Source organism: Sinohyriopsis cumingii, chromosome 6, assembly GCF_028554795.1.
Source record: "Sinohyriopsis cumingii isolate HCF-2022 chromosome 6, ASM2855479v2, whole genome shotgun sequence".
NCBI lineage: Eukaryota > Metazoa > Mollusca > Bivalvia > Unionida > Unionidae > Sinohyriopsis > Sinohyriopsis cumingii.
The window spans coordinates 17957966-17973317 of record NC_142966.1 but is presented as its reverse complement, the minus strand read 5'-3'; the positions used below and the strand labels follow the sequence as shown (position 1 = coordinate 17973317).

Below are 15352 nucleotides of genomic sequence, written 5' to 3'. Positions count from 1 at the left end.
ATAAACTCAGAAAAAAAACATTAAACTCTTATAATCGAAATTTTCATTTATCTGTTATGTTATTTTGTTTGCATCATTAAAATACAAAAATCTTAATTGAACATAGTAATACATGTTAGGGGTTTTCTGTTATGTAGCTATTTATAGCTCTTGGAATTGTCCTGCTTGATCGCAATAAGGTCATCATAATACCAGTCCCTCAACCAGTGGAAGCCCATGTAAGGAATTTGAACAATGCTACCATGGTTTTTATATTTTGCCTTAATGGACGCGTGTATTTAAAGTGGAAGCTCATTATTTAAAGTCACGATGTCATGACTGTAAGAATGTATGTGTTCGTAGACTGACTGAATGTGATTTGGCAGATTCATCACTGTTCTGACATGTGAATGATCTAATTTCACTATTCAAAACCTATTTTCTTGTTTGTAAACAGGCTGGACAAATACATGTAGGTGTATGAGGTTAGGTTATAGAAAATGTGTGATCAGTTTTGTTAGTTCAGACATATGCATACACACACAGTTCTAAAATAATTGAGTACTTTATCTGTCTATTTATTCCATGATTTGTTTAGTGACAGTGGTTCATAACCTGATCCCTCATCAAATTTGTGACATCAGTATAGAAAATAAACAGATAGACACACAAAAGGACAGATGCAAACAGAGGCAAATGCTGATATAGCATGCTCTTGGTGGAAGAAGAGTTTTTATGTCGGGGTTCAAAACAGCAAGACAGTTTAATTTGTTGAAATTTGTGTTTATTGTTTACACACTTTTCTAAGTATAGTATAATAATAATTGCAATACAGCAATGTAATATCACTATAAAAATGAAAAATTGTATGACACATTCATATATTTACTACTTTAATATTTGTACTTGTATCTAACTATTTGTTATGCATTTTCTTAATTTGTCTATAATTATTCATTGGAAATTGCCATATAATGAAAACCAGGAGTTGTACATGATGTCTTGTAAATTATTATTCTAGCCTGGATAGTTGAAAAGGGGCACTTAACTTGAAAATCATATACTTCCTTAACTTGTTTGCACTTACTCATTTTAGTTGGAACTAAACCGGAAGGTGCAGTTATTGAAATGACAGGTGGATTGTGTAATGAAACCTGTCATAGAGTTCATTGTATTATGTGATAGTGCTTGTAGGGGATTTTGAGAAGATTCAGTAACAGTTACTTGAGTTGTACTGCTTGGGTTTGTAGGGGTCATTTGAACATTTATATATGCATGAGATAGCATTGCAAAAGAGTCTTGAGCAGACAATGCTACATTTGAATATGCATTGGAAAGAATGTTACTCACTTGTTGTTTATGTTGAGTGCTGTGCCTTGTGTATGGTTTCAGTAATAGTTGTAATCTGCATTTAAATCTGTGGCACGAAGAGAGTGAGCAGTATATCTTGCAGATATTTGGGTATTTTTACATATGTCAGGCATAAAACTGCTAAATTGTCTTTGTCCAACACATCTTGTGGTGTACCATATTTGACACAATTGGGGATTTTCAAAAGCATTTTTATCAATGTGACAAAACAGTGATTCAGCTTTTGGATTAATGCGTGTGAGGTATTATTTTACTGACCTGACTGGGCAGTTCTGACCACCAGTTACATACATTCTCTTGTCAGAATTTTCCTCCTTAGCATTTAAGTCTCCCTGATAATTTTTTGGCATAGTTTGATGGGTCAAAATGGCATATTCAGCCCCTGTTTCATCAAACCTGATATCAAGACTGGTGGGTGTTAATTGGCTGTGGAATTCTAATCCACATGTAGCATAGTGGATGGAGAGGTATAACCAAACCCTGTATGTGAGTTGATATGATTCTTTTGCATCAGGTACTGATTGATTGCATACATGTCTGATGGAGTGTGATAGGATTATCTTGCATCAGGTACTGATTGATTGCATACATGTCTGATGGAGTGTGATGGGATTATCTTGCATCGGGTACTGATTGATTGCATACATGTCTGATGGAGTGTGATAGGATTATCTTGCATCAGGTACAAATTGATTACATACATGTCTGATGGAGTGTGATAGGATTATCTTGCATCAGGTACATATTGATTGCATACATGTCTGATGGAGTGTGATAGGATTATCTTGCATCAGGTACATATTGATTGCATACATGTCTGATGGAGGAATAATTGGTTTGTGTTGAGTTGATCTTGATAAGCCATTCTTTGTGTTCAACTTCAATTTTCCATTTTGTTTTTTTTTTTTTTTTTTTTTTTTTTTGTGTCTGACCTTTACAGAGGTCTTTTTTTTTTTTTTTTTTTTTTTTTTTTTATTAACCCCGTAATAGGTTGACCAATGGGTCGGGGAACCATCCCAGGGTCACCTTACAATCAAACATTTCTGGTTATCAGATAATCTAGGGATAATAAATATAATCTACAGAGAAAGTAAAAAAGAAAACACACACACACACACACACGCATATACACATGCATATGGCACACAATCTAGGTGACATGGCCTTTGTGATATTACAGTATTTTGTTCCTGTTTACCATCAAGACAGAGACAAGTTAAATGTTCATTGTTGAGGTCCATTTTTGAAGAAATTGGTCCTCTTTTTTATTTACCTTAGCATTGTATTTTTCAATGTTCTTATGCATTGCAACTATTTGCTTGAAGGCAAAAATAGAAGGATTTTTCATATTGAATCTGCAAGTATAAATATAATATTTTGCCAAAATAAGCAGAAAATTACCCAAACTGTCCAGTTGTTCACTTCCTAAAAATGTTTCTTTTTTGGACAGATGTACAATATTTGGGCAAAAAGGTGCAAAATCTTCAATAAAACGGTACCAAAACTGTGAAGTAATACTGCAGTCATAAAAGAGATGCTCAATACTTTCAGTTTCACTCTTACAGAAAGTACATTTGTTGTCATCAAATATGTTAATTCTTTTAAGAAAATCATTAGTAGCGATTATTCTATGGATTAATTTAAAGTTAAAAGAGATCAACTTGGTATCCTTGGTACAGCGTTTTGCCCGGCTGTATATATCAGACCACTCCTCACTACTTATGTTTTTATTAAATACTTGCATCCAAGCTTCTTGCTTCGCAGTGTGTTGCCTTTTAGTTTCCTGTAAAAGATCTTTGTAAACATACTTGAGTGAATCTTGTTTTCGCAAGTTCGTTATTTTATCCTCCTGCTTATCAAAATTATTATGTACTAGATGGCTTTTTATGGCATCTTTCCATGCTTTAGGAATTCTGGATATTAAGGAGAAGTATTTCAAGAAATCATCGCTTCCAGTTTTTTGTTTTATTATCTCAAAAGGTATTAAATTACCGTGGTCATCTACTAGATCGTTCAGAATTTCAAAACCAGCTTCTGTCCAGGATTTGTATTGATAAATCATTTTAGGGGGGACAAAATTTAAAATACTCATGGATAGATACTCGTTAGGACTTTGCGGTTCTTCTTTCCATTTAGATACTGCCAAAATTACATCTCTCCAAAAACTGTTTTTAATGAACTTACTAAATTCTTCTAATTTCCTTCTCCCTAAATTCCAAATATCCTTTTTATTTCTGAGTATAGTTGTATTGACTAAGTTCTGCCACGTTCCATCTTCCTTTTCCAGCAATCTTTTAACCCATCTTATCTTAATATACCTAATGAATGAAAATATGTGTATCATATTTAGTCCTCCCTCGTTTTCTGGGGAAACTAGTATATCACGTTTTATTCTCTCTACTTTTCCACCCCATACAAATTTAAATAACATGCAATTTAGTTCTGCTTCAACTTTTGCTGATGGGTTAGGAAGTGCTGAAAAAAGATGTATGAATATGGGCAGAACAAGAGTCTTTACAACAATTACTTTACCAACTATTGACAGATGTCTTTGACTCCAGCTTGCCAGTATTCGTTTTGCCTTTGTTAATTTCTTCATATAATTAATTTCCACCATCTGTTGTAAATCTGGAGAAAATTCTATGCCAAGGAGTGTAAAGTTCGAAGAGGACCAAATTAGGCCCATTTCGGGACATATTCTTTCATTAGAAAATTTCCTGTTTCCAATCCAAATAGCTTTTGTTTTTGTTATGTTACATTTAAGTCCCGATAATAGAGAGAAACCTTGCAAGATATTCATAGTTGCTTCAAGAGAAAAACTAGATCCATCAAGAAGAATAAAAGCGTCATCGGCATACTGACCCAATTTATATTCACTGGCGTCAAAGATTACTCCCCGTACATCCACGTTTTGCTTTAAAGTTATAGCTAAAATCTCAACCCCAATGATAAACAAATAAGGTGCAAGGGGATCTCCTTGATGACATCCTCTTTCAAGTCTAAAAAAAGATGACATATGTCCATTATTTATAACACAACTATTAGAGTCATTACAAAACAGTTTAAACCACTTACAAACGGAATCACCAAAATTAAAAGATTGTAGAGCTTCTTCCACAAAGATCCAGTTAATTGAGTCAAAGGCTTTTTCGAAATCCATTAACAATAATAAACCATATCTGTTTTCATTCTCAAGTTGGTCCATGATATCATATAATAGTCTGGTGTTTTCTCCAATGAATCTACCCTTCATATATCCTTTCTGAGTATCGCTGATTATTGATGGAAGAACCTTTTTAATCCTAGCTGCAATTGCTCCCGAAGCAATCTTATAATCAGTATTTAAAAGTGATATAGGTCTCCAGTTTTTGAAATATCTTCTGTCTTTTTCCTCCTTTGGTAGACATGTGATGACTCCTTGAGTCTGAAAATCTGAAAGTTTTCCTACAGTATATCCGTAATTTATTGATCTACATATAAATCCCCCCAGAGACTTCCAAAAGAATTTATAGAACTCTACAGTGAATCCATCCGAGCCAGGACTTTTTCCATTTTCCATCCGTTTTAGAGACATACCGAATTCATTGATTGTAAGCAGACCCTCGCATGATTCTCTTTCCTCTTGACTAAGTTTAATATTGTGATCAAAAAATCTATTTCGAGTTTCTTGAGTAGCCTCGTCATCAAGCTGAGCTATTCTACTTTTGAACAATTCCATATAAAACTGTTTTTGTGCTTCTAAAATATCTATTTGTTCAGATATATTTGTCCCATCATCTAAAATAATTTCCTTTATTGTCTTATTAACATAGTTTCTTTTTTCAAGATTTAAAAAGTACTTTGTGCTTTTTTCCCCAAATTCATACCATCTTGCTTTAGATCTTAATATAACACCTTCTATGTATTTTTTCCTAGATTCCTCTAATTCTGCTTTTTTTCTCTCTAAATTTTCCAGAATTTCCTCATTTATGTTATTCGACAGTCCCCCCTGAATTTCTATTATTTCCTGCTCAATTTTCTTTAATTTTTCCCGTTTCTCTTTTGATTTCCTAATAGAATAACATATAGTTTCAGATCTTATTTTCATTTTCAAAATTTCAAAGAACATTTGGTCGTTACAGGAAAGAGAAACATGGAGAGAGTCATCTTTATTTCCCCCTACATAATATTCATTTACAGTGTCAGTTATACACTTTTTGACCAAATCAGTATACTCAGTGTTCCTCAACAGTTGGTTATTAAATTTCCAATATCCTTTTCCCCTTGGAAACGTTGAAAACGCCACACTCAAAACAATAGCTGAATGATCAGTCTTGTACCCTGGTAAGATACATGCATCAGCTGTATTCATATGAATGTCATCCGATACAAGAAAGTAATCTAGTCTACTTTGTTTCAAGGGAGATTTTTGCCTCCAGGTATACATCTTTAAGTCTTGGTTGGAATTTCGCCAGGGATCAATTAATTCCAATTCGTTTTTCAGGTCTTGAATTGCTGCCCTAGACTGTTGGTGTTTGTCATGTAAAATATTATAAGTATCCAAATCTAAGTCTTGAACAGTATTCCAGTCTCCACACATTATAATTGATGAGTTCTCAAAAAATAAAGTCTCCTCCTTTAACTTTCTAAAAAAGCTAGGATTATCCTCATTATAACCATACAAATTCACGAGGGTTATTCTGTTGCCATTAATTGTAATATCTAAAATAATAAATCTCCCTTGACTGTCACATCTTTCTCTATGGATTATAAATTCAAAAGTATTTCTAAAAAATATTGCAACCCCAGCACTCTTACTAGAGCAGTGGCTAAATATACATTTGTATCCCCATTCAGCTGCCCAATATATTTCATCGTTCTTTGTACTATGAGTTTCTTGCAAGCATATTATAGATACATTCTTTTGTTTTACCCAGTGGAAAATATCCCTTCGTTTTAAGACTGAACCTTGCAGGCCTCTAACATTAATAGATATAATTTTTATGTTATTATCCATAAAAACAGCAGAAATTTTACACATACATATTCTTGTACAGGAATGTATGAAGTAATTATCACCTTGAGTTTATCATATGCATGGCTTTCACACTCACACTCACACAGAATACAAACATCCATAATAAAATCATCCATGGTGTTACAGTAAATGCTGTAGCTTTGGCTGCGTTTAACATTGATACAGTATACTATGGACAACAAGTGAAACAACTCCATTTGCGATAACTCTTATGCACCTCTGACAGACCTTTCCGGAGCTAAGACAGTTTTGTAAACCAAACAGCACAGATTAAAAAGAATATAAATTACAACTTAATGAATGAAAAAAGGGGTAAAAGGGAAGAAAAAGAAAGGGTGAAAGAGCGCATACATGGGAGAGTTGGGTGATTGAATGTATTAGCAAAAAAAGTGAGACTGAGAGATTTATCATGGAGGAGTAATGTTGAGAAAAGTGAGTAAACAACTGAGTAAATGTGTATATGAGAGTATAAGAGTGAAAGATGATTTATAAACTAGTGAGGGAATTTATTAGGGAGAGATATAACAGTGGACCAGCGAATAAACAAACCTATTAATTAAGGATAAAATTGGTGAGGGAAAGAAATGTCTTATAAACAAAATATTAAAACAAATTAGAGTAGAAAAAGGAGTATAAAAACGAAAGTTCACATACCTATTCGGCCAGTTTCATAAGTTCATAGAATTGCATATTACACTTATAATCTAATTTTCTCATCAATTTCATCATAGATGTCAAATTTTATCCTTTTTCCTGATTTGGTTTTACCATACACAGATCCATTAAAATACCATGCACTGTCAATTTCGTGATGCCTAGATAATTTATTGATAAGTTCAGTATTCAGCCTGGTTACATCCTCTACCAGTCTAATTCCTTTGTACTGCAGAAAATCCTTCCTCTTCTTGATAATTGGAAGTTTACAATCCAGACTCCAAAATTTGACAATCACTGGCCTTGGTTGTCCCTGTGATTTGCTTTTCTAAACTCAGGGTCTGCAACAATATTGATTTGACGACCACATTCAACCTGAATGTACCGATTAATAGCAGCCCAGACATTTTTTAAAGTGATTTTATGGTAATCTTCAGCTTGGGCTTCAGGGAGCATCCTCTTTCTTGTTGTGGTGATCTTGGGGACTGCTTTGGCATAAAATATGGCTAACATTTGGGCCAAATGTGCAGACTCAGCTGAATTCAGATCAACCTCTATATTCTTCTCTTTGCATCATTCTGAAATTCATGTTTTTCAGCTTGGTAGTATCTAATTTGTAATGTTTGAAATATTTAAATCTTTGGGAAGAATCATTCATGCATATCTCCTTTTCATAATTTGTATTTACTAGTATATAACAGATTTGTTACATTTTTAGGCTGTCACAAGTATTAGTTTAAAGATACACTACATTTTATTCACTGCAGAGCAGGTTAAGTCTCAGTTTTATAAAAATGACATTAATGATTTTTAATTAATTTTTTTCTCCTTTTGCATAAAAATAAACAACATATTGCCTTATCATAATATATGATTTCAGAAAATAATAAGTAATAGCAAATTAAGTATCGAGCAATATTACTTAAACTGACATTGATGAACAGTCCCGTATACTGGTCATTGTTATTATTATTGTTAATTTATTATGATTATTGAATGAATGAATAAATCTACCTGCGAAAGTGTTTTAGCCCCATTGAGTGTTTTTCTTGATAGATTTTGAGTACTGCTGTTCAGATATGTTTAAGAGATCTTCCTCATTAAGTGATTTGAAGCATTTTGGTTTGTGGTCATACTGGGTATCAGATGGGAACTGGACCGGTGTTGTTTCATTCAAAGTAAACGATAACTCAGTTTGTGATAATTCTTCCACTTCAAAAGGCTCGTCAAATACGGATGGGTCAAAGTTTCAATTTCTTCATGCATGAAATCTATCTGATAAGGCAAAGTTAGCAAAAAATCTCCAAATTCTGACATTTCAGTTTCAGCATTGGATAGCTATAATACTGTATACTGGCGACCTTGACCTAGTGCACTTTAAACATTGTTATCCATATTTGTCTCAAATTTTGACAAAGAAAGAATGATTTTTTCATAAAAGATGAGAAATATCGGTTGTTTTAGTCTTTTAGATTAAATTTATTCAATTATTTTTTTTTTAAATTGTGAGAATGTTCTTTTCCTTTAATGCTTACATCATGTCTGCCTTCATTGGCAGTGTTTATCATATGCTGTACACGTGACTCTGTTTATAGAAGTGGGTATTCTTAGAAAAGTAGTTCTCCTTACAGTTCATACATAAATAAATGCAATTCAATTTGATCATGTGGTAACATTATGACCAATGGAAATAATACTTTCCTTGACCAGCTACTGGCATTGCAATTATTTGAAGATAATACTGTAAGAAGAGGTTAGATAACTCAATTTCAACATAGGCATAAATTATAGATGATAGCTATTATGTTTGAATTGAATAATTTTAGATTACTGAGCATATACCTTTGGTAATACTTACTTTATAATTCTCTCAGGTATACTACTCAGTGGCACCTCAGACTGACTACCTGTTTGCCTCTCTTGTCACACTGTTCCAGATTCACAAAAAGGAACCAGCCCAGTAAGTTTATAATATTTGATAGTTTATTAAATTTGTGTTGGATTTTTGTTGGACTTAGTTGCCAAGCAACTCCAGGCCTTTACATTGATAATGCTTGTCTGTTCATCAGTCAGTCTGTCTATCTGTCTGCCTGTCAAGCATGTACACTTTGGTTAACATTTGCTCATAGCTCAGTTTATCAGACATTGTTTCCTGAATAGCCATCTGACTTGTGATTCAGATATGTCATGACAAATACTTTACATTTCAGACAAGATAAAGTCACTATGACCAGTATTGAGTTGTACTGGCTAAGTTCCCTCTGGAATCATGAAACTGGAGTTCTGGGTGTACCATGAGGATTACTACTAAAAAGACTACTATATTTTTGCAATATAGCCACATTGCCATTTACAGTTATCTCGTTCTACAATAATAGGATAATATAAATTTAAATTGATGGTATATAGTCTCCCTGAATCATGTAACGTTACCTATAACAGTTGTTGTTGTAGGGTTTAATGCCATTTTTCAGCACACAATAGGCTATACATGGCGGCCAGTATTAATGGTGGAGGAAGAACCCGGGAAATCCCTGGAAAGAACCACCGACCCTCGAGAAGCTACTGGCATGCTTTCTCACATACCCACATTGGCCAAATCCGAGACTCGAACCCACGCAGACAGAGGTGAGATGGCAGTGATCCATAACGGAGAGCGCTTTAGACCACTTGGCCACTCGGGGCCCCTTACCTATAACAGAATGGGGTCTATTTTTATTTCATGTGTGAAAACCAGACATAAAGTTTACTATGTCATTAAGTTTTAAATTAATCATTTTTCAGAAAGTTTTGTACTATAGCACTTGACTGCTTTTGCAAGCAAAAGCTTGACTTGCCAAAATGATTAGAGTGTTTCACTTTCTGCTTGACCGTCATTCTTAATACATGTGTCATTAGATTTAACTGATTTTAATGAAGCCAGTGTGAACATAGAGCTTACATGCCAACCATTACACTTTTTTTCACAGAATTACGTTTTATACTCACCTGTTTATGGATTATACTTTTTCTGGTACAATAAGAAAATAAATAAAAATAAAGCAATAAATAGTTGTGCTTGTCATTTATATTTTCATCTCTTTAATTCCACTCATCATAAAAATAGAGAATATTTTAAATAGAAAGACTGTTGCATAACAATAGCATAAGAGATTATTTGTCAATCATAGATCTACATGTTCTTTCCTAATTTTTGTATTTATAGCAACTGTATTTGACCCATTTCCAAGAAAACATAGGTTTCTTTACTTTGTAGCTTTGTCTCACAGGTTCATTGTATTGATAATCAAGTTAGTAGCAGACCAGTTTGTACTTTTAAAGAAAATGGTGCCTGATATTAAGTGAAAAAAGCTATTACGGCTTGACTTGTGGATGAAATTTTTTAGAGCAGGTGGGTCTCTTTAATCTTCAAAACTTGTACGATCAGAAGAAAGACAAATCAGCACTGCTTTACAAATTTTTAAATAAAGAATATGAGACTGATGCAGTACAGCTTATTGCAGAATTTGTTGACTTCACGATCATTTGGCAAAAGTTAAACATGTAGACTAGTTAAGTAAGTGTTGAATATAAATAATTTGTCAGTGTGTTTTTGTTTGTATTCTGGTTCTAATCCATGTGGATTTCTCCCATTTATGCTGAGGATTTTTACCTGCAGATCCAGGTTAGTAGTAAAAAATAAATGTACATTTTTGATACAGTGTACTGTAATTATGGCCTGTAATGTATTAGATATGGTGTCATAGCCTCAGTGAAGTTGGGGTGATATATAGATTACACTTTTTATGCTCAGATTAAGCTTTTTTGCCACTTATTTTAGCTAAATTTACTCTTATACCTCTCTTAGGGTTGGCCTGTGTGATAAAGGATTATCTCTCTTCACAGAAAAGATGTACTTATTTTTCTGACTGGTCAGGAGGAAATAGAGTCTGCAGTTAAGTCGATACGGGATATTGCTAAGGAAGTAACAGGAGCACCTAACATAGTTGTCTGCCCCCTGTACTCTTCTCTCCCCTCATTTGCCCAGCTGCGTGTGTTCCAGCCCACACCTGAGGTGAGACAAATTTAGGAAATATATACCTTGGCAGATTGTATGGAGCCGATATTAGTTGGTACAAAGCTGTACCCTGACTTGTGCAATTTTGACTTGTGCAAATTTTGTGTTAATGTGATTTCGTATGAATTTTGTATTAATTTAATTATTTTAGTGACTTGAAAATATTAAAATTATTTGCCTAAAATAGAAAAATAATAGAATTTATAACCAGTTAAAATGAATGGTATTAAATTTTATTGAATTGCATATTTTTCAATGAAAACTTAAGGTAGTGAAATCAAATATTTTGAGTTACACAAAATACTCTTGGGAACACGTGTCACATAAAAGGGCAGAGTTGCTATATGAATGGATGGATGGATGGATGGACATGTCATATGAACAGATGGATGGACATAGAGCTAAATGAGATTTTATCAAAACCTTGAAAGCTGAAGTATGTAGAATAGGCCTAATGTTAACTCCAAAATGGAAGACCAAGGAAAAGCTGTGCTTTATTTTTGGGGTGATTTGAAAAGCATAGAAAAGCACATGTTAAAAGGTGTTCCAAGAAAGACTCCTGCAAGTAACATGCAGATAAGACTTTATAATTAGAGACGCTGGGGAAAATTCAACAGTTATAATTAATTTTTTGCTTGCATAACTTTTTCATAATGCTAAAGATATGTATACAGCCAGTATGAAAATTAGGTTTTGATTAAACTGGTGTGAATTTTACTTTTTAGGGCTGCAGAAAGGTTGTGGTTGCGACAAACATAGCAGAGACCTCAGTGACAATACAGGGGATCAAGTTTGTAATTGACTCAGGGATGGTAAAAGCCAAGTAAGTATGACAATAACAAAAACTTATCACCGGTCTAATGATTTTTATTTTGCAATTCCTTAGTTATTTATATATTCGTTAGTCCACTCTGTGTGTGTGTGTGTGTGTGCATGCGTGCATGCATGCATGCATGCGTGCGTGCGTGCAAGAGAGAGAGAGAGAGAGAGACTACTAATAATTGTTTACAGAGTAAATCTGAAAGTTATAACCTAATCCACAGATCTAATGTTCAAAGCTTTGGTGTAATCATTGCAGCAGCTTGCCAGCTTCCTCATTAAGTCCAGAGTATGTCAGTTTTGTAATTATCTTATTTCTCAAATGATAACCCCATGGCAGATTTAGATCAAAGAAAAAATAATGTGAAAGGGCCTTAATGGTTGCAGATCTGCTAAACTGTGTTTACTCTTAGGTTTTGAATGTGCCTTGAGGTCAGACGTTTTGCTTGGTTTCTTTTTTATCCTCCATCTCTATCATCTTGTCCTAGGTTGACACCATGTATACAAGTCAGAGAAGGAAAATTTTAGGTATGAATTATATTTACATATCTGGTATATTAGTCTTCCTTGAAATTGGGAAATAGAATTCCAATATACATTGATGGAAATGATGACGTTCATTATATAGTAGCATATTTATATGTATTTGTATGACTTTTAAATTTACACACAGCTTTAAGTTTTGATATTTAAGTACATCTCTTTGTTCAGGGTGTACAATCCCAATAGTGGCCTTGACCTTTTGAAAGTGGTTAGAGTAGCTAAGGACCAAGCATTACAGAGAACAGGGCGGGCAGGAAGGGAGGCCCCAGGCATTTGTTATCGACTTTATACAGAGGACGAGTTTGAGACTTTCAGCAACACCACTGTTCCAGAAATACAAAGGTAATGAGGCCTAGTATTTTTCCATCTGTTGGCTCATTTTGTGGCCCTCTGTTACCATGTCTTTTACAAATACAATATCTGGATTTATGTCTGAAGATTTTTAAATTTTGTATTTTTTCTAAAAATACAGTAGGATTGTAGAATTGTCTGGTTATTCACCAGGTTGGTGGTAGAACTTTCCAGGTAGCTACTAAATTTAGCCCAGAAAAAGATAACTATTCAGTGTACAATATGGCATTATCCACTTCTATTCAAGCACAGTCATTACTTATTGTTGACTAGTGTTCTAATTTATGATTCTTCTCTTTTGCTGAAATTTTTCTTTGTAAACTAGAAAAGGTTTTTTTTATGTGTTGTTAACTTCTTAATTTCTCTATTGAATGCATTCTCATTCACATTAATTTAGAAAACCCCCACCTCAAATGTCTTTCAAATCCAGCTCTACTGGAAAGATGAAAATTTGATCTTCCTTGTCTACAGTATGTCAAACTTGTCAGTATAGACCACCCATGAGTAAAGGACAAACTGTTCTTTATAGACAGGTGGCCTCTGTATGCTGGTTCAGCTTTCAAACTGTATCTTTAGCAGTGCACCAAATACTGTTATTGTTTTCATTATTATTATTATATTATTATCAGCAAATTTAGTTGTTGTTGTTGTTGTGTGGTTTAACGCCATTTTTTAGCACACAGTAGGCTATACATGGGGGCCAGTATTAATGGTGGAGGAAGATCCCAGGAAAATCCCAGAAAGAAGCTCCAACCAACGAGAAGCTACTGGCAAGCTTTCTCACATACCCACATGGGCAGAATCTGAGACTCGAACCCACACACACAGAGGTGAGATGGCAGTGATCCGTAATGGAGAGCACTTTAGACCACTCTGCCACTCGGGGCCCCAGCAAATTTAGTTTAATGCTGTATTCAGTCACAGACCTGACAACTCTTATGATTTTTCCGTAAGTCTTATGAAAATTACCCTTAAAATGTGGACTTACGGCATACAAGCAAAAACTATGGAAAAATGATAGTTGCAAAAAAATCTGGATAATCGGTTCATCTGTTTTTTATATGGATCCGGGTTTAAGATTAGGATTAGTGAAATAAGTCAGGGAATCAGACTAATTTTACAGCCACACCCCAGATGCTTTAAACTGCACCTTTTTGTTCATGCAAAGCATCTGGATGATTGAACTATTGATTATAAAAAATTTTTTAAATGGCATCCAGTAAGTAATGCATGTTTAAGATAAACATGGAAAAAATGTTCTAAAAAAGTGTTAAAAATTAACACAGAAGAATAAAAAGGAGTATTCAGATTCTTGTGAATAAAAGCTGGAAAGGACACAATTACGTTTATTGGACATCATGTGCCGATTTGAGTATGTCTCGTGGCAGGACATATGATTACCTTTGTCATGTGAAATGGAAAAAGAATTTCCAAGAATTATGTCAATTTGAGAGATAGCAACAAGTCATTTAGTTGCTAAGGGTTCGGAACTAAAGTTTATGTAACTGTACTAGTTGTAAATAAAGTCTACGCGTACTTTACAAACTTTAAAGTTGAACATAATGAATATCGTCGCTGCGTCAAACTTTTAATTACATTTTCCAGGTTTACAATAGTAGTTATTGATATTTTGTTATAACTTACTGAAAACTGGTCAATCTTACGGGAAAAAATCAACTGCCTTACTGAGATGGACTCGTCAGGGTTGGCAGGTCTGCAGTCAAATCATAAAATACATGCATATGTTGTTCTATCCCAAAACTTATGATCCACATAAGGTCACTGCATTCTGTTGACGTTAAACCATCCTATAAATTAAATCATTGTCTCTTTTGGGGTCCGGCCAATGTGGGTATGTGAGAAAGCTTGCCAGTAGCTTCTCGAGGGTCGGTGGTTCTTTCCGGGGTTTTCCCAGGTTCTTCCTCCACCATTAATACTGGCCGCCATGTATAGCCTATTGTGTGCTGAAAAATTGTGTTAAACCCTACAACAACAACAACAACAACAACAAAAATCTTTTGCGGTCCATTGAATTGGTCCATCCATTTCATCAGCCATTTTTTCAGCTGGGGCAAAGCTGCTTGTGAAGCTGCCCTTCAGCACATTTTCCATCTTCCCATCTGTGCTGACAAGACAATTTGCTTGCTCTTCCCCCCCCCCCCCATTCAACAGGCACACATAAACAGTGATGCATTGCAGAAATTCTTCTGGAAAAGCCCAGCTGAAGTTACTGTCCGCTCAACCACCTGATCTGCCAACAGACAGGACATTCTAGACGAAGCCAGATGTAGTTGTCTACTCTGGGTCAACAGTCACAGGTAGTACCATCACTGTTGCTTACTGTTGCTCCTCCAAAGTGGAAAGTCATATCAACATGAGTAAGTCAAATATGATCTGATACCTATACATGTTGGATATAGGTGTGATGTCAATAAGTCAAATATGATCTGATACCTATACATGTTGGATACAGGTGTGATATCAATAAGTCAAATATGATCTGATACCTATACATTGGTCTCCCAATGCACTATTCCAGTAAAGTTGGTTGTGAAAGTTTT

At 34.4% G+C, this 15352-nt stretch overlaps 1 protein-coding gene across 4 annotated transcripts in view; it reads left to right on the top strand.

Annotated features, from left to right (window-relative positions):
- The window catches only part of LOC149796438 (ATP-dependent RNA helicase DHX33-like), an 88042-nt gene that overhangs the window by 38012 nt on the left and 34678 nt on the right, over positions 1-15352 (top strand). For all 4 annotated transcript variants that reach the window (XM_089961112.1, XM_089961109.1, XM_089961111.1 and 1 more), the window contains exons 9-12: positions 8896-8981; positions 10907-11075; positions 11804-11901; positions 12609-12782. In XM_089961112.1, the coding sequence (XP_089817238.1) occupies positions 8896-8981; positions 10907-11075; positions 11804-11901; positions 12609-12782 (527 nt within the window). The remainder of the gene's footprint in view (positions 1-8895; positions 8982-10906; positions 11076-11803; positions 11902-12608; positions 12783-15352) is intronic.